Source organism: Anabrus simplex, chromosome 1 (genome assembly GCF_040414725.1).
Source record: "Anabrus simplex isolate iqAnaSimp1 chromosome 1, ASM4041472v1, whole genome shotgun sequence".
Lineage (NCBI taxonomy): Eukaryota > Metazoa > Arthropoda > Insecta > Orthoptera > Tettigoniidae > Anabrus > Anabrus simplex.
This window is the reverse complement of record NC_090265.1, coordinates 1,614,898,495-1,614,919,951: the sequence shown is the minus strand read 5'-3', so window position 1 is coordinate 1,614,919,951 and position 21,457 is coordinate 1,614,898,495. Positions and strand designations below refer to the sequence as shown.

Below are 21,457 nucleotides of genomic sequence, written 5' to 3'. Positions count from 1 at the left end.
TCATTTGTTTCTATATTCGTCCCTGTTTTTATCTCCTTATAAGATGTGTATTGTTTAATGTAACGCCTTGTGTAATATAATTGCCTACATCTTGCCTATTTCCCACATTTTGGCTGATGATGACGCAAACACAGCGTCGAAACTAGTTCCAAGTGCAAATACATGTTATAAATAAATATAACATATTTGTATTGAAAAGGTGGACCGTTTTAAGTTTTTCCTAGCATCCTTCAACCTTTTAGCAAGATGGAAATGTCAGCTGACAAAATAACTACCCCAGGCCCTAGTGATTGCACTAGGTTTTCTCGCTCATCAGATTCTGGGGGACCGAGAACATCATGCGGGAATGTATCAAAGCTTCCCAAATCTCTTCGTCCCAAATGCAAGCATTTTCTTGGCATGATCAACATCAATATACTTCTCAATACTGGCAAATTGAAGCAATTAACAGATATGTTGGACAGACTAAATATCCAAATTTTAGCTCTTAACCCGTGAAGACTGGCGCATGGGTGTTTTTGACCCAAGGCTTAAATATTAGCCTATAATTCTGATTGGGTCACCCCTCACTTCCTGTCACCTTCAGTACCTTCCTTCCTGACCTTGGACTAAATCCTCAGAAAGTTCACATGTTATAGCTTTGTCATCACCCGAGTTATTACTGTGTCTGGGTCAGATTTACCCAAAGCGCCAGTCCTCGCGTGACTTTTCCGTCAAATCAGTGCTTATCTTGATAGTTGTGTTGATGGATTGGAATAAGGAACAAGAATGTTTAAAACAACTAATTGATGAAGTATTTAAAGAAGATGAAGAGGAGGAAGGAATCGGTGGACAGGCAAGTGAAAGTGAAGATGACTGTATGTCAGAAAGTGAGCTTAGCAAAATATTTGCTGAACAATCATCAGCTTGCTTTAGTCAGAATGATATATAAGAATAAAAAAATAAATTCCTCTTAGTTTTGTACAACACAAAAACAGACCACAGTATTCAAGTAAATTTGCAATTGATAGTCAAGTGACTCTGGTACCACATGTTCCGAGGAAAGGAAAGACTGTGCTGCTCCTATCAACAATGCAGCATGACGCAGCCATTGATGAAGAAACTGGTGCCAAACAGAAGCCGGAGATGAATATATTTTACAACTGCACAAAGTCTGGCGTTGATGTTGTTGACGAGCTTTGTGCAACGTACAACGTTGCACGTGTGAGTAAACGCTGGCCGCTAATGGTATTTTATGCCATGCTGAATGTAGCTGGCATAAATACTCTCATTGTCTACCAATCAAAGGGACCTCATAAGGTAGTTAGACGAGCTTTTCTCAAGCAACTGCCTCAAGAATTAGTCCCATAAATCTTATAAATTACAGTCACTTTTCTAGTTTTCAACTTTTGTATCTTATTGTAAACTAGCTGACGTACCTGTGCTTCGCTATGGGATTCTAGGAAAGACTAAATTTGTGGTTTTCCTAACTGAAGTCAACTTAGGCCATTACAAAAAAATGTCAGTAGGAAAGTGGCGATTAAAAGCAATGTTATCATATAAAATACTCGATCAAATGAAAAACTGCACGTTTTCTCACTTTTAACGAACATAACGGTCCTAATCTAAGAGTCCGAAGTTCCAGAACTGGTATGACCAGGCCACAGACAGCCGTGAACACTCCTTTGCCATTATTCCTTTAAATATGCACACTGTTCATTCCAATCAGTGCCTCAGAGTAGGGACTGAATAGCTCGAATGCTATGATGAACCAGTTTGTAACGTACAAGTAGTATCAGAAAATTTACGAACCAGAGGAATGGCATGCTAAAGAAGAAAGTTATCTGACTCCCCAGCTACTTCCCGCCTATGTTCAGGCAGGCTGTTATACTCGGTACAACCGGGCGAGTTGGCCGTGCGGTTAAGGGCGCACGGCTGTGAGCTTGCATCCGGGAGATAGTGGGTTCGAACCCCACTGTCAACAGCCCTGAAGATGGTTTTCCGTGTTCTCTCATTTTCACACCAGGCAAATGCTACGGCTGGGCCGTAATTTAGGCCAGGGCTGCTTCCTTTCCACTCCTAGCCCTTTCCTATCCTATCATCACCATGAGTCCCATGTGTGTCAGTGCGACATAAAGCAAATTAAAAAATATCACTATACAGCAGTAATCCTATCTATCGGAGATGACTGGCAACAGAGACACAAAGCACATCACAACAAACAATGGTCAATGTAATGTTATTGTTGATCGATATTATGAGCTTTCTGTATTGTAGGCCTTCACATTTAGTTTTCTTTCGACTCTGTAATGTTAGGGCATCTTACAAAATTAATTATAGTATAGACTGTAGTTCCTTAATCCACAACTCTACACAGTGATTTTCATTAAATTCTGTTTACCAATTTTCTTGTGACGCGGCACTGATATGGACTTAGCAACAAAATTCCAAATTCATTAATATCTCTGTTATCACAGCCAGTACGGTAAAAATGTATAAGACATAAATGATCGGAAATGTAATACTATATAACTTTTGTTATGTAGTATTTGTTGATAGGACCGTTAATAACACAATTATTTGAGAATTAAATTTTAGGCCTTCCCCTAAACTACCATTTAACTTAGCGTGAATAAACTTATTTATGGCCTAGATTGTAGCGCCTTATTTCCCGACTTTGCAACCGATTTTCATTAAGACAGGACAACTAATAACATAAATATTTGAGAAGTAAATTTTAGCCCTTCCCCTAAACTACCATTTCCCCAGCATGAATAAGATGATTTATAGCCTAGATTGTAGTGACTTATTCCCGGACTTTAGATACCGATTTTCATTAAATTCACTTCAGCCGTTTTCTCGTGATGCGTGTACATACATACATACATACATACATACATACATACATACATACATTACAGACAGACAGAAATTACGGAAAATTAAAAAGTGGATTTACTTTTTACTTTGGACGCGACCAATACAGAAATACCATTTTTAAATTCTGAGCAATGTACTGACAAAACTCTTATTTTATATATATATATAGATATCATTGTCATCATATGTAAATTTTAATACTTCTTTAGCATTAGTTACCTCCTCTATCTGGACATCATCCTTGTAACCAACAATCTTTACACACTGAATACGTCTGCCTTTTGAAGATCCTCACATACACACTCTCCTTGTTCATTAATTATTGCTGGAATGTCCTTCTTGGAATCTGTTTCCGCCTTAAAGTACCTATACATACCCTTCCATTTTTCATTAAATTTGTATGACTGTGAATTATGCTTGCCATCATGTTATCCTTAGCTGCCTTCTTTGCTACATTCAATTTCATGGTAAGTTCCTTCAATTTCTCCTTACCCTAACTCTATTTCTTTCCAGTCTGCACCTCCTTCTTAGTCTCTTTATTTCTCTATTATAATAAGGTGGGTCTTTAGTGTTTCTTACCACCTTTAAAGATACAAACCTGTTTTGACATTCATCAACAATTTCTTTAAACCCATCCCAGAGTTTGTTTACATTCCTATTTACCGTTTTCTTTCAATCATAATTACTTCTTAAAAACTGCCTCGTGCCTGCTTTATCAGCCATATGGTACTGCCTGATAGTCCTACTTTTAAAACTTTCCTTTCTATCACACTTATTTTTAACTACAACAAAAACAGCTTCGTGTTCACTAATACCATCTATTACTTCAGTTTCTCTATAGAGCTCATCTGGTTTTATCAGCACCATGCCCAGGATGTTTTTCCCTCTAGTTGTTTCTGTCACTTTCTGAATCAGCTGCCCTTCCCATATTAGCTTATTTGCCATTTGTTGGTCATGCTTCCTGTTGTTCGCATTTCCTTCCCAATTGACATTTGGTAAATTCAGATCTCCTGCTATAATCACATTCTTCTCCATGTCATTTCCCACATAGCTGATTATCTTATCAAATAATCCTGAATCTGTGGACAATTGCAAGCAGGTTGATGCCATGTTCACAGACTTTTCCAAAGCTTTAGATTCTGTGCAGCATAATGCTCTTCTGTCTATGTTGTCAGCATATAGCATTCATGGAAGCTTGCTTGAATGGTTTAAATGCTATCTTTATGACAGGAGGTATTCTGTAAATTATAATAATTTATTTAACGTGCACAATGTGCAAAGAATTACTATATAAAACATTAATCTTCATTGCAAAATTTCACCAGTGATTCTGATCGCTGTTTACAATTTAAAACATGGTACCTAGTATTCTGTATTCTGTAAATTATGAGAGGATCATTTCTCGTCCTTATTGGCCTATGTCTGGAGTTCCAGAAGGTTCACTACTGGGACCTTTGTGTTTCCTTCTATTTGTTAATGATCTGCCATCTCAAATCCATTCGAGCAACTACCTGCTCTATGCCGATGACCTTATACTCTACAGGATAATTGAAAAGATGAGTGACTGTGAACTGTTACAGTCTGATAATAAATAATATTAGTGATTTGTGCAAAAAGTGGCATTTAACCCTAAATATTTGAAATTGCAGTGCAATATCCTTCACAAGAAAATCACAAGAAAATGTATTCAATTATCATATAAAGGATCAAGAAATGAAGCGTGTTAATAAAAATAATAATCTTGGTATTATTTTTAGCAATCAAAATGGTCTATCTTTCAATGAGCATGTGTTAAATATCATTCACAAAGCATTTAAAATGTTAGGCTTCCTCAAAAGAAATTGCAAGATTTTTTAAACTTTTGTCCCATTGAAAACCCTGTATTTTTTGCTTATACAATCTATTCTAGAGTACTGCTCTGAAGTGTGGATCCCTTCATAGCAATACTTAAGTGACTGCCTCAGAGCGAGTACAGATCAGATTCTCAAAATAGATCAATAAAAAGTGTTTGGATATCAAGCTGTCATCGACAGATTATGATTGGTTTTATACAAAGTTGAGTATTGAGTCTCTTAGAACTAGGTGCAGGAATGTTAACACATGTTTCATACACAAATGTATCAGTAATTTCCTTGATTGTTCCAATTTACTCCAGTTGCTACCAATTCATTTTTCTTCCTGCAACACTCGACCTTTCACTTACCCAGGTGCAGAACAAAATCATACAGGAACTCTTGGTTTTTTGCAGGCCCTAAGATCCATGAACAAAATTAGTGGGATGGTGGATGTATTCCACTCGTCACCTAGTGAAATTTGCAGACATCTTATGGACACTTCATAAAAAGAGTGTTCCTTGTATCCTGTTCTGCGCATTTGGTGACTGAAAGTTATACTTCCTTCCTTTGGTCATTTTAAATGTATAAACACTTTTCTGTCTTCATGCTTTTTTTTTTCCTTGTGTGTTTTGTAAATACTGTATGTATACAGTGCACTCCCGATAATTCACAGTAATTAATGCACACACTTCCGTGAATTATCGAAAACCGCGAATTACCTGCAGTCATTTTTAAGCCTGGTAAAAACAAAACCATAGGTTAAAATAATGAAATGTATTTTATGAACAAGCAGAAAATAATTATAACACTTCACATTGTATTGTAAGACACACTAGAGAAAAATTACGAAATGCCATGTGGATTTCCTTTTGCTTCTTCATGTCTCTCACTGTTGTTTCACGCACACCAAACTCGGAGGCTAACTTTGATGACACCTGACCATTTTCCAGTCTTTCTGTAATTTTCATTTTTTCACTTATGATTAACCTTTTATACTTCAATTTTCGACCACTCATATTGAAAACTCTTACTACTGACTTATTCAAAAGTTCGAAAAGACTTCCGCACCCCGTTCACACTTCTCAAGTACAGTAGCCTACAATACCCTCGCTGCCAGCGCACCTACCCTTCACTTGGCTTACAGTTCAGCGACCTTGGGTTGTGGGGAAAGGGAGGGTAAATTCCGAGTGCATTCCTCTTTCATTGTCTCTGCTTCCAAGATTACGGTAATCTGTGCTGTGCCACGCGCAGCAACATGGTCGAATGTTTCCAAGTTTGCAGCATTCTGGCAGCAGTGTGCATATAGGCCTACTGCTACATCATAGAGAAACATTAAAATTCTTTTAAACTAGGCAGAGATCATTTTACTCAGCATGATGATTAGTGGGTGTAAGAATTAATACTTTAAAAATAACTCTCCGAGACCCGCAAATTAACTGCAAAGCGAATTATCTGCACACGAAAGCACAGCAGGCAACTTTTATAAAGTTCTCTTTCATTAAGAGAAATAGAAGTCTCCTATAACACTTTCTTCTCAGGCAAAATGTCAAATTCTTTTGAAATGGAAGTGAGGATATCTACAGTTGTTTCAGGATAACCTTCTCGCATCCAGATGGTTGGAACTGCCCATGATCAACAGCAGTAAGTAAATTGCTTACAAAAAATATAAGAGAAATTTTTTAAATAACCTCTCCTGTATTTCTATGTTTAATTAATTAATTAATTAATTAATTAATTTGGACTATAATGATACAAAAGAAGTCTTACCACTGCATCAGTCTTCAGAGGCTCAACACACTCTCCTTGAAGTCTTGCAGCAAACTCCATCTCTGAATCCCTATTAAAGCTTGGAGAGCTAAGGTCACTGTGACTAGAAGATGTAGAATGTGGTGAATCAGGGCGACTTGTAACAGCTGTTTCATCAACTACATCACCAGGAAGTTGAAGAACAAATGGAGGGTGATATACAGAACGGGGATCAAGGCCACTAGATAAGGACATCTGTTGTGGAGGCAATGTTTGTGAATAAACTTCACCTCTCTCCTGGTGAGGAGTTCCTGACTGGAAACCTGAAACATAACAATTCAATTACATTTAATTAAAATAAATGAACTGTAATGTGAATAATGTGATAGTATCTGGTACTAGGGGATAAGTGTGTCCAGTTCATAAACAAGAATCCTTTCCCTAGCAGATGAAGCTCCTCTTACAGATACACTAAATCATGGGAGCCAAGCTGTGCGACTTGGATGGTTAAAGTGCTGGTTTTCTAAGCTCGAATTGGCTGGTTCAATCCTGGCTCAGTCTGGTTGCATTTGAAGATGCTCATATACGTCAGCCTCATGCCAGTAAATTTCCCAACACATAAAAGAATTCCTGCGGGATGAAATTCTAGAAACATGGCATCTCCAAAAACCATAAAAGTAATGAATGGCACATAAAATTATTATTATTAAATTATGCAGTGATGAGAATCCGTCCATCCATCTGTCAAATTATTCCAACCTTTAACTCCCCCCCTAAAAATGAATATTTGTTCCAATTTGTCTTTTTGAATTCCATCTTTATCTTCATATTGTGATCCTTCCAACTTTTTAAAACACCATGCAAACATATTTGTCTACTAACGTCATTCCACACCATCTCTCCACTGACAACTCAGAACATACTACTTAGTTAAAGAGCTCATCTCCTTACTCCCAAGTCTTCCCAGCCCAAATTTTGCAACATTTTGGTAATGCTACTCTTTTGTCCGAAATCACCCAGAAAAATTCATAATGTCCAAGAACGGACCAACTATATTGGTATTAGTATTTTTACATAGTTGATTTTTGTCGTCAATTCAGGGATCTCATGTTCATTGCCAGAACAGAGTCGTCAAGATTTCTGTAAACAGATTGTATGGATGTGCATATTCATTTCCATAGAAATTCAAACTCTACAAACTGAGAGTGTCTGCGCCTGATTTCCAATGCATAAATATAATTTTGTACTGTTGTATTGTTAATTTTTGTCATAATTTTCAATGGAGGAATAGTTTTTGAATCAGAGGGATCTCCATTTTAAAGTAGTTGATTATTAAGGGGTTAATTGAATTTTGAGTCATATTTAAGCCTTAACTTCAATCTGAACAAACTTTATGAAAATGTTAACTTCCTCTTTGATGAATGAATGAAAATTATTTCATAGTCCAAAACTAATAAGTCAGTCAAAGCATGTGACAGGCAAGTTATTGCTTCCCCTACAATTCTCCTCCCTTCCCCTTCTCTGCCACCATCCCTCAATAACAACAGTTCTCAAACACTGTCTGCCAGTGTTTATTTGAATGTCAACACAACGTGACACAAGGGGATGGGACAGAGTCCACTTAATGAGGCCTAAGGATAGGGAATGAATATATTGCATTATCTCTTATCCAATTTGTTCTTCAGCCTCATTTCTTTTTCTCCATTAGCACACTTCTTTAGCTTTCCTTTCTTTCTAGTGTTCATCATACAGACAGAACTACATCACCATCAGTATTTTCATTTAATACATTTGAGTTCCACGTTGACATTTTTATTATTAGAAGTGCCCTGTTCCACTATCAACATCTATCCACCACATACAAACAAGAGGAGTTCCCCCAACCCAGCCAGATAAATATTCGAACTAGCATTAAATGAGAATAATCTAAAACTGCATTGTCACCTTTTACTCAGAATGAAGCAAGAAGATACTTTAAAGACAGACACTACAAGTTGTGTGTACAATTTTTTTTAAAACATGATTTCTTATTTGTCATCATTTCTATTTCATTTTCTGTATTTGTGAAGCTTTTAAGATGTCTTTACAATGTTTATAATCAACTGAAGATGGCCCAATTAGGGTTGAGGCATGTATTGCATTTTCTTGTATGACTAAATTCAACATTCAATTTTAGTGTTTAGTTTAATGTGTATTGAACAGGTAGACCCCATAAATACAAATTCTTTTAAGAATTAATATTCCAGAATTGAAATTTATTTGCAACATCAAATATAAGCTTAAAACTCTCAGCTTTGTCTTCAAAAATAGTGTTAGTACATACCCATGAGATACATAAACATGTGTGCATTATGAACTGTCATTTCTTAATTAAGGGACAGCTCAGCATTTGCCTCGTGTGAAAATGGGATACCACGGAAAACCATCTTCAGGGCTGCTGACAATGGGGTTCAAACCCACTATCTCCTGGATGCGAGCTCACAGCTGTGCACCTCTAACCGCATGGTCAACTCACTCCGTGTTGAAAGTGTTAACAATAATAATAGGATCTTTCATTCGGCAAGATACATCAATTATATCCTTGCCATTATTGATCACTGAAACATCGATACCCAAACTTAATTAGTTCAACTTAATTCCTTACATTTCCACATACCTCTAAAGTTAAAAATCCTTTTCTTGATCTTAAAATCACCAGAACTAACAATACTCTTGCTTTCAACATCTTCAGAAAAGCCACTTAAAACCCACTGGTGCTCATAAGAAACCTGACTTTTATAGCATGACCTACAGATCTCATAATATCCCACTATCCAATAAAAATTATAAAAAATAAATAATAAAAGACAGAATTAGGATAAACTACAGGATAGAAACGTAATAAGGAAAATTGTTTCACACAAGGGGATTTGAGGAAGACGAGAAGAAACCAACATGACATACTTTGTCAGAGGAACAGAAAGTACAACAATCGATGAAAATGAACTACTGGGCAAGAAGGAAAGCTCAGCAAATGTTGATTCCGCATGGTCCTAAGTGAGCCACTTGTGCAAAAGAAGTAGAAGAAGAAGAATATGCACTTTTGCATCTAACAATGGCAACAAAATCATTAAAAAATAAAACAAGAAGCCGATCACCATGATGAAAAATGAGCCTAAGAGAAAAAAGGGTTATGTCACTTTCAACTTTACACAGGCAACAGTATATTTAAAACCAAATTTTAACATTGCATTCAGAACAAACAACACCTATGTTAAGCTTCTCTAAAATACACACATTTTTAACTGCAATAATAAATAATCTAATTCTGGTATTTACAAACTAAAATGTTCCCAATGTGATGCTAGTTACATTGGTCAGACAGGGAGGAGCTCTTTAACCTGGTATAAAGAACATGTGAACGCCAAGAAATATAATACATGACAGATTTCAATCACTCATTTACTTCCATAGATCAGAACTTGGACATTTTACATATAGTGAATAAAGACATTTTGCTCCACATATTCTAGAACAACCACATACATTTTGACAAAAGCTTAACCCTAACTTCAATCTGAACAAAATTTCTGAAAACAGAGTCAAAAACTAATAAGTCACTTACAGCATGTGACAGGCAAGCTATCGCTTCTCCAATTCCCCTCCCTTTCTCTTCTCCCTCACCTTCCTTAAAAACAACAGCTCTCAAACACTGTCCAACAGTGTTCATTTGAACATCAATGCAGCATGACACAAGGAGATGGGACAGAGTCTGCTTAACGAGGCCGAGTATATTGCATTATCACATACAGCACCGAATTTGTTTTCTTAAATCTTGTTTCTTTTTCTCCATCAGCACACTTATTTAGCTTTTCTTTCTTTCTAGACTCCATCAGACATAGATAAAACTACATTACTATCAACATCATTCAGAGTTCCACATTGACATTTTTATTATCATAAGTGCTCTGTTCCACTATCAAAATCTATCCACCACATATGAACAAGGAGTTCCCACGACCCAGCCAGATAAATATTCAAACTAGCATTAGATGATAATATTCTAAATGCACATTGACAACTTTTACTCAGAATACTGCAAAGCAAGAAGATACTTTTAAGACAGACACTGCAAGTTGTGTGAGCATTTTTATTTTTATTTTTATTTTTTACACAATTTCTTATCAGTCACCATTTCTATCACATTTCATATATTTGTGAAGCTTTTAATATGTCTTTTCAATGTTTATAATTAGCTGAAGATGGTTCAATAGGGGTTGAAACATGTTCTGTAATTTCTTACATATTTGCAAGTTGCTTTACGTCGCACTAACACAGATAGGTCTTATGGCGACGATGGGATGGAAAGGGCTAGGAGTGGGAAGGAAGCGACTGTGGCCTTAATTAAGGTACAGCTCCAGCATTTGCCTGGTGTGAAAATGGGAAACCATGGAAAACAATCTTCAGGGCTGCCGACAGTGGGGTTCGAACCCACCATCTCCCGAATACTGGATACTGGCCGCACTTAAGCAACTGCAGCTACCCAGCTCGGTCTGTAATTTCTTATATGACTAAAGTCAACACTGAATTTTAGTGTTTAGTCTAATGTGTATTGAAGTCCGACTCCTTGGTTCAGAGGGTCCCGGGTTCAATTCCCAGCCGGGTTGGAGATTTTAATTGCTTCTGATTTATTCTCCTCGCTCTGAAACTGGGTGTTTGTGTTTGTTCCAACACTCTCCTCTTCATATTCAGACTACACACCATACTACCAACCACCACAGAAACACGCAATAGTGATTACATCCCTCCACATAGGGCTGGCATCAGGAAGGGGATCCGGCCGCAAAACAGGGCCAAATCCACATGTGTGACAAAGTTTGCACCCACAACCCCATAGATGTGGGAAAAGCGGTAGAAGAGGAAGAAGAAGAAGAAGTCGAATGTGTATTGAAAAAGTGGACCCATAAATACAAATTACTTTAAGAATTAATTCATATTAATAATTAATATTCAAATTCAAACCCCAAAATATCCACCTTTTTCTGAAAATGAGTTGTACACATTAATGAAATTTTCAAATTGAGAACTGCCTTTAGATATGTCACCAAGAAACATATGCCAACAATTCCTTAGGATTTTGGTGTATAGAAATTGCAAGTTAAATTCAAACTGCAACAATTCCTTGTGGTGGTGAAATACATATAACTTTGTTATGAGTCAATAAGGATAATTAATTGCATGTTGATCTTCGCATGCTCAGTGCTAACCGCATGTCCTGAACCACAAGGTATTTTAAATATTAGTGTTTGTCCACTGGAGTGATGGATATAAGAATCAGTCCAACTACCCCAAGAAGAGGTAGGAAGAAACTGAGAAGTGACACTGACCTGAAGGGACATTCAACAGTTATGTTAAACTACAGGCTTGTATTTTATAAACTTTGATTAAATAATTTCAACCTTTTTGTTGTAAGAACAAATGTCAATTATGAACAAATTTTGATTTATTTTTATACCAGTAATTTCTATGAAAGGTTAGGTGCCATGATTAGCATAGTGTATTAGGGGATGTTGTGAAGAAATATGCAGATGCACAATCTTTGCAACTGTATTTCTATAGCTGTACCTTTAACAAACCCCCACGAAATGAAGTACTACGTAAATTTGGAAATACAGCAAACTGGAAACTCAAGCTAATCCATTTTCTCACTTTAATTAGCTGAATCAAATAATGGGAATGCACAAATCTGTATAACATTTTTTCTATTTAATTAGCTGAATCATACACTGTAACTGGAATCCACTATACCCAATTTGGTTAAAAAAATTTGCCATGTATTTAACTGAACAATTCAGCAAATAAATATTTCAACAGGGTTTTCAGAGCACAATAAATTGCAAGCTATTGTCAACCTGATATAGTTCAACAGTAAATTCTGATGTTTCCAAAATATAAGTACCAGTACATTTAACAAGGGATGACAAAAGGAAAATGAGGAAGGGGAAGGAGACGATATCAGTTATTAGACAGCATTAGAAAAAGAAAGGATGATTATGCAGAAGTGAAGAAAAGGGCACAAGATCGAGAGATATGGAGGTCACAGCCTGATTGGACCTGCTGGATGGCAGAACAACCTATGATGATGATATTCTTCTTGCTTAGTAAGCATGAAGTCAGAAATATATATTGCACTGAAATGTGAAAAAAGACTTTGTTGACAATGAAAGCAAATTTTTCAAAATAAACATTCTCTCTGTTTCATGAAAAACTGCAGATGTGGAAATATTGAGGATTAAATTTGAATGCTTCATTTAATTGTTATTACTCATCGACCAACATTCCTCTCTGGCCTCTAGTCAGCAGTACAGTAGTACTGCACAGCTATGAGCACTCAGAATAACATAAATAATGACAGTGAAGGATTCTATGAGCTTCTGATGGTGGATTCAGTTTCAGAATTGTCCATAAATGTAGCCAATGGAAGTGGTGATGATAGTGATGATGGTCCAAATGATAATTCAAAAGAAAATAATGATAACAATTGTTGAAAGACTAAGCAAAGAAGTTTTACTGAACCAAGAACCATAAGTTGGATCACAAGGGCAATAAATCAATACATTTTGTTTTGTTTTATGTTTTATGCATTGACTTAAATTACATAAAAAACCAGTTTTTAATATTTTAAAATGTTTTCATTTAATTACGCAGTTAAGCGTTCTTGTCGTATAAGAAGTGCAGCAGCAAAAGAGTTGATTCATACTAGGCAACCTTCAATGTTATGACTTTCAAACAAATCATTTCTTAATTCAAACTCAGAACATAATTACTTTTGAGAATGAATGAAATGCTCTAAATTTCTTTTACTATAATACTAATAAAGGAGGAAGAGAAACTTACTAGGAGAGAGGTCGGAAGACACCATTTCAGACACAAAATCACTCAATGATGAGTATGATGAACTTGTACTTTCACCTCCTTCAGAATCAGATCCACTTTCATCTGCAATGGATAAGACATGAATTTAGAACAAGTGACATTCATAATTTGGAAAGTAATGTACTTGTAATATTTCTGAAGAAATTCCATAGTTTTCTCAATAGAATACAAAAGCCAAACTTAAAATGAGTATCATAAACTGGGTAACACTGTAAACAGAGAAATTCATTCATAGTAAACAAAACAATATAATTATCAGAGATTTTAGGATTAACTAAATGTTTTCGTGTACAAAACTACATGGAAATAAAGAACACATGTGAGCTTTACATTAAGGAATGCGTGTCATGCGACACTCCAAGATAACCCATCAACATAATGGAGGTTGGGCAAGGGGAGCCTACGTGGCTAAATCAACTATCTAGACTAACATTCATATATGCTTGCAAATGAAATGCAATATTAAGACTTGTACACAACCTCCAAACATGATTATCTTTTGATGAGTCGTAGACTATATCATGCCAAATTATTCCAAATTATTCCCCATTTTGGAATTGGTGATTAAGCTTAATTTCTGTGGCTAGTATAATGTTTTCGATGTACAGTAGGTTCAAGGATATCAATTGGTGCAGGTTTGCTGCCCATCAAAAAGGTGAACAGAAATGTGGATAATAACAAACCTTGGTTTGTATAAATGAATGAATGAATGAATGAATGAATCAATCAATCAATCAATCAATCAATCAATCAATCAATCAATCAATCAATCAATCAATCAATCAATCAATCAATCAATCAATCAATCAATCAATCAATCAATCAATCAATCAGTCAATCAATCAACCAATCAATCACCACTAATCTGCATTTAGGGGAGATTCCCTATCAGTTGTTTACCTAGGCTTTTTTTTTTGTTTTTTTTTTCAAAGAATTGTGAAATTTATTGAATACTTCTCAATACTGACAATACAGATTTACTATGAAATTTATTTCTTGCGGTATACCTCTCTTGGTAAATTATTCCAATCCCTAACTCCTCTTCCTGTAAACAAATATTTCCTCCAATTTGTCATCTTGAATTCCAACCTATCTTCTTCATATTGTGATCTTTCATACTTTTAAAACCATCACTCATACTTATCTGAAATGAAATGGCATATGGCTTTTAGTGCCAGGAGTGTCCGGGGACAAGTTTGGCTCTCCAGATGCAGGTCTTATGATTTGACGTTTTTTGGAAGAAAAGGGGGAGGGGGAGAGGATAATAAGGTGGGGCTGAGGGATGTGGGAATATGGAAGATTGTTTAAGAAAAGTACTATAAATAGAATGAAAAATCGGACCTTTAAAATTAGATTTTGATTGTCTGAAAAGCTGAATGAGCAGGTCAAAAAGAATGTTCGATTTTATCGGAAATGTCATTAAGATTGAAGTTTGAATTAAAATATTTGTCTAGATTTATAAAGCACACACAATTACCTTCCTTCAAGTTCCAAAAAACTGAAGAGCCTTTCCAGCATCTATGTGTTTTTACGTCTATGAATATCTTAAAAAACAACGTAACTTCATCTCAGTTGTTCTTCGAATATACAGCAGCAAATTTAAGAAGCCAGCATATGTTGAATTCCTTGACCAACAACTGAAAAATTTCCATCCCTATCAACTTTTTAATTCTATACGGCGCACTGGTCTTCAATTGTAAATAAACGACGTGACTTCGGCTCAGTGGTTCTTCAATTGGATACCAGTATCTTAAAGAAGCCAGCATATTCTAATCTCCTTATCCAGCAACTCAAGAATTCTTTTCTATAACATCTTTTTAGTGCGCACTGGACTTTTTAATGCTATACGGCGCACTGGACTTCATTCATAAATAAACGACGTAACTTCGGCTCAATAGTTCTTCAATTGGATACCTGCATCTTAAAGGAGCCAGCATATTCCAGCAACTCCAGGATTCCTATCTATAACATCTTTTTAATATGCACTGGACTTATTATGAATCTCTTTCAGAGAGTTATTTTTTAACATAGTGCTGCATAATATCTCACATGGTATGTACTTTAACGAGACTGTACGTGTCTTTACATTGTTTAATTTCTTCGTTATTTGTGCTTTAATTTTGCTTTAGGCTGATGATGACCTATTACTAGGTCAAAACTAGTCCCTAATCATTTATGTAATTTAAACTATTTACATTTTGTATTGAAAAGGTGGACCCAAATAATACAATAATTTACTCTATTGTAATCTATACATCAACAGCTTCCATAAAAGAGATTTAGACTTCAGTGGAAGCTACATTTTGTTCTGGCCTGTTCCAAGAGGCAGATTCAGATATACTGTATCTATCAAGAAATAGCAACAGGTCGTACCTGTTTCATAAGTAAACAAAAAGTACATTATGCATAATCTGAAATTTAGATTCCCTTTTGTTTGCTTAATACAACAAAATCTACTTGAATGATCATATTAGTTCATCATATTCTATCGACAAAAATATTGCATTGGGTACAGAGTGAATCATCATGTATTTTAATACACTCACAAGCAAAAAAAAAAAAGGCGAAACACTACATATTTCGGACAAAATTTCATGTTAGTCGATTTGAAACATGGTAAAAATCAAACATTATAACAATATGGCAATGTGAAAAAATGAAAATGAAAATCCACAGCCTGTTTCCAGTCATTCGACTGGGTCAGGAATGGAATGAATGAAGCCCCCAACCTAGCAGCGAGGATAGGAAATGTGCTAGCTGCCGAAGCCTGTCGCACTCCTCTGGGGCAATGATAAATGACTGACAGATGAAATGAAATATTAATGGAGAGTGTTACTGGAATGAAAGATGACAGGGAAAACCAGAGTACCCAGAGAAAAACCCGTCCTGTCTCCGCTTTGTCCAGCACAAATCTCACATGGAGTGACTGGGATTTGAATGTATCCAATGGTGAGAGGCCGGGCGCTGCCGCCTGAGCCACGAAGGCTCTAATATTGCAGTGTATCATAAGTTAATCAGCCAATTTGAGAAGTTTCATTTCAATAATTGATAAAGATTGTTAATTGTGACAATCATTTCAGTCCACCAACACTAATTTCGAAATGTCAAAACCTGGAGCCCTGGACAGTTTCATATGCAGGCCATTTATCCACATGTTTTCAACACACTTCCATCGCCTCAGTAATGGGTATTACCACTTCTAACTGCATTTACAGCTGTGATTCGATCAGGCATGCTCAGGATGCAATCTCAAATGCTTCTTGTGGTACAAGCTCCCATTCTGCCTGGAATGCACCAAAAGTTGAACCAGTGCGTCAGGGGAACGACTCCCGGCACATCTCTCAAGCATATCCCAGACATGCTCTTTTAGCTTAGGTCAGGACTACGAGCAGGCTACACCATGCTCTCAATTCCAACTTCATCCAGGTACTCACGTGAACAGGGCAATGTATGGGCGAGCGTTGCCATGCATCAGGATAAAGTTCTCGCCAATGACAGGTGCAAAAGGCACCACATGATCCACTAAAATCTCCTCGATGTATCGGTGGGCTGTCAGACTTCCATTCTCGAGGAACACAAGCTCCCTGCGCGTATCACATCAAACTGTATGTGGATGTATTCATATAATTATATGGAGCAGCATGCCCCTGTTAGCTGTCTTCAGAATTTTTAAATCGTGATTATGATAATGAAAGAGTGATTGAAATTACTCATATGATTGCTCATAGCCAAAAATCTATGTTTTCTGGTGTTTACAAGTTCTTTATATCTAGTTTAAAAAAACTCCTTCCTGTTTGGCTAATGTAACTGGTGTCATATTGGGCACAGCTCAATTTGTAAATGCCAGATTGTGAATATTCAGTGATGCGGCTGAACATGTATGTGTTGTAAAAAAGTTTGGCATTAATATCGACGATTCTGAAACAATATTGATATCTTGTCTTCTAAAAATGTTTGTGAGCCGGGCTGAGTGGCTCAGATGGTTAAGGCGCTGGCCATCTAACCCCAACTTGGCAGTTTCGATCCTGGCTCAGTCCGGTGGTATTTGAAGGTGCTCAAATACGACAGCCTTGTGTCGGTAAATTTACTGGCACGTTAAAGAACTCCTGCGGGACTAAATTCCGGCACCTCGGCGTCTCCGAAGACCTTAAAAAGTAGTTAGTGGGACGTAAAGCAAATAACATTATTAAAAATGTTTGTGATCTGGTAGAGATTACTATAATTGAAGGAAAAACTAGCAAAGTTTTTCTTTTCCTTTGGATCTTCTTTTAGCATAGTGATAATTTTTTTTTTCAAATGATTTTGTTAATAAAAACCTTCAATCCATTGTTGGAAGGTATGGTGTAAATGTTGTCTATTTTATTTTTTTGTAGTTCTTGTTGAAAAGTAGAAAGCTATGGTGTAAATGTTGTTTATTTTCTTTTTTGTAATTTTTGCTTGTAAGCTCTGTACACCATGCTGCAGCTTTCTTATGCGACCCTGGATGGAGGGAATCTTGTTTAAGAACATTAATGGTCCAGGGTGGCTTCCTAAAAATGTCTAATGTAATATTATTTATTGTGTGTAATTGTGTATCATCTGTCAATGAGTGTATATAGTTTATGGACAATTATCAGTATGTACTCTGTTGTACAATGTTCATGGGCTGTCTGTAGTCAAGTATCTATTGACTACTGTCTGTTGGCTGGTATCTTGTACATGTTATTGATGTTACAGACTATGGCCTGGTTTCAAGGCATAGATGAGAATTTTTAGGGGGGTTTGTTTGTTTCTTACCATTTGCTTTATGTTGCACCGACACAGGTAGGTCTTATGGCGATGATGGAATAGGAAAGGGCTAGGAGTGGGAAGAAAGCAGTTGTGGCCTTAATTAAGGTACAGCATCAGCATTTACCAGGTGTGAAAATGAGAAACTGCAGAAAGCCATCTTCAGGGCTGCTAACAGTAGGGTTTGAACCCACTGTCTCCCAAATGAAAGCTCACAGCTGCACACTCCTAACCGCATGGCCAACTTGCTCAGTGATGCATTTTGTGAAAAAGACAATGTGTTTTTTTGAAAAGTAAACAGTTTTATTATATGAGTACTAATGTTAAAATTAGTGTGAGGCTAAAATGGTACAGTATAACAAAGATGATCTGTTGCTGTTATTGTTCACCATTGCCTACAATTACTACAAATAGTAGTAGATTGTAGTGCTTGATTTCCAATGTATTTATTTCAGCTTTAGATTTGTAATATATGTTCATGTGTTAGAGGAAAACTTCCCAGTCTTTCCTCTTTATTTTTTTTAATTTTGAAGCATTGTTTATATGTTTATTACAAGTGTTTTATGAAACAGATCTCTGAAGACAATGCCATTTTGTAACAGCTTCTTTACACCAAGTCATTATGGAGGATTTATTTACGGTAGATAACTTTGGTGCAGTTCCCACCCATTTAATTGTTTTCAGAGGGTTAGGTAAAACCCATAACAGATGTACCAGTATACAGTCCCAAGCACACACCCTGGGAGAGAAGAAAAAAATTATCATGTTCTATCTAAATTCAAGGGATCCAGTTTATTGGACTCTGGCACTTAGTGACGGAAACTTCAAATTCTATAATTATTTCAAGTTCACGTTAAGAAAAACGATTAAAGTTACAAATGATGCCCAACAGCGGGGCAAGTAGAATAATTAAAATTACATATGTACACCATAAAACTAACCTGTAGGCTGTTCTTGCTGTTTCAAAGAGCGAAGAGCACCATTTAAAGAACTACTATCATCCCACACAGTAAAGCGGATAGGTTCCAAAGTGTGAACATACCACTTGGATTTATCACCAATGAGTGTTGGGTCAAAAACTCCAGTGTGAACACGAAGAAAGGCAACATTGCTGGGAGTTAATGACCATTCAGCTAAGAACTCTACAGCCTGTAAAAATAAACACAATTTTTAATCATTATAATCTTTACAAATAAAGTTACATGGTAGGTTCAATATCAATGACTATATGGAAAATGTAATGAAAGCACACTACGTATTTAAGGAACACTGAGAGCAGTGCTTTGGTGCAATATTTTGTAATGCTCGCTTCTCTCACACTTGAATGTCACCTTCTAATTTGAAAGTGAATTCATTTTTAAATTTGGTAGGAACCTGTTCATCAAAAATAATTGTGATGGAGTAAACGCTTCAATGTTTTTACACAGATGAATTGAGATACATAAGATAAAACTTTTGAGTACACCCAACTCGGTAATAAAAAAAATAAAGACATTCTGACTAAGAATAGCCCTACATTGTGTAAAAATAATATCAGGTGTAGTGGAAACATTTCAACCAAGATCAATTCTATCCAGAAAGACACCAATCATAGCTCTGACAGTTTGAAGACACTAGGACAGGGAAAAAAAATGCTAGCAATAAATCATAACAAGGGTCTACGTTCTCTCTCTCTCTCTCTCTCTCTCTCTCTCTCTCCCCCCCCCCCCCCCCTCCCTCTCTCTCATGGTTTAACTTGCACTAATTCAGGTTAGGTTTTCAGTAACAATAGGACAGGAAAGGGCTAGAACTAGTATGGAAGCAGTGTGACCTTAAGGTATAGCCCCAGCATTTATCTGGTGTGAAAATAGAAAACCACAGAAAACCATACTCAGGGCTGCCAATGATGGGTGTTGAGCCCATCATCTCCCAAATACGAGCACACAGCTATGTTGCACGTAGGCCTACTGTGCAACAATCTTGCTTAGTATGAGGGTTACATTTTATATGTGAAAGGTAGTGATGGTATCATATTTATTTATTTATTTATTTATTTATTTATTTATTTATTTATTTATTTATTTATTTATTTATTTATTTATTCATTTTGTTTTAATTTTTTACCCAACATAGAACTACTTAGTCAGGTTTATGGAGGTTTTTCTTCATTTTATCAGCCCAGTACTATTTCATCTTTCTGAACATAAATGGTATCATGTGTTTGAGTCATCAGTCCATAGACTGGTTTGATGCAACTCTCCATGCCACCCTATCCTGAGCTAACCTTTTCATTTCTACGTAACTATTGCATCCTACATCTGCTCTAATCTGCTTGTCATATTCATACCTTGGTCTACCCCTACCGTTCTTACCACCTACACTTCCTTCAAGAACAAACTGAACAAGTCCTGGGTGTCTTAAGATGTGTCCTATCATTCTATCTCTTCTTCTCGTCAAATTTAGCCAAATCGATCTCCTCTCACCAATTCGATTCAGTATCTCTTCATTCGTGATTCGATCTATCCATCTCACCTTCAGCATTCTTCTGTAACACCACATTTCAAAAGCTTCTATTCTCTTTCTTTCTGAGCTAGTTATCGTCCATGTTTCACTTCCATACAATGCCACGCTCCACACGAAAGTTTTCAAAAACATCTTTCTAATTCCGATATCAATGTTTGAAGTGAGCAAATTTCTTTTCTTAAGAAAGCTCTTCCTTGCTTGTGCTAGTCTGCATTTTATGTCCTCCTTACTTCTGCCATCGTTAGTTATTTTACTACCTAAGTAACAATATTCATCTACTTCCTTTAAGACTTCATTTCCTAATCTAATATTTCCTGCATCACCTGCCTTCGTTCGACTGCACTCCATTACTTTTGTTTTGGACTTATTTATTTTCATCTTGTACTCCTTACCCAAGACTTCATCCATACCATTCAGCAACTTCTCGAGATCTTCTGCAGTCTCAGATAAAATAACAATATCATCGGCAAATCTCAAGGTTTTGATTTCCTCTCCTTGGACTGTGATTCCCTTTCCAAATTTCTCTTTGATTTCCTTTACTGCCTGTTCTATGTAAACGTTGAAAAGGAGGGGGGACAAACTGCAGCCTTGCCTCACTCCCTTCTGGATTGCTGCTTCTTTTTCAAAGCCCTCGATTCTTATCACTGCAGACTGATTTTTATACAGATTGTAGATAATTCTTCGTTCTCGGTATCTGATCCCTATCATCTTCAGAATCATAAATAGCTTGGTCCAATCAACATTATCGAATGCCTTTTCTAGATCTACGAATGCCATGTACGTGGGCTTGTCCTTCTTGATTCGATCCTCTAAGATCAAACGTAAAGTCAGGA

General features: G+C 36.4%; 1 protein-coding gene across 1 annotated transcript in view; it reads right to left on the bottom strand.

The window, feature by feature from the left end:
- The window catches only part of Rab3-GEF (Rab3 GDP-GTP exchange factor), a 517,470-nt gene that overhangs the window by 310,755 nt on the left and 185,258 nt on the right, over nt 1-21,457 (bottom strand). Inside the window, exons 16-18 of the mRNA XM_068226364.1 lie at nt 19,064-19,271; nt 13,317-13,418; nt 6,462-6,763 (exon numbers count right to left, since the gene is read on the bottom strand). Coding sequence (XP_068082465.1) covers nt 6,462-6,763; nt 13,317-13,418; nt 19,064-19,271 — 612 coding nt within the window. The remainder of the gene's footprint in view (nt 1-6,461; nt 6,764-13,316; nt 13,419-19,063; nt 19,272-21,457) is intronic.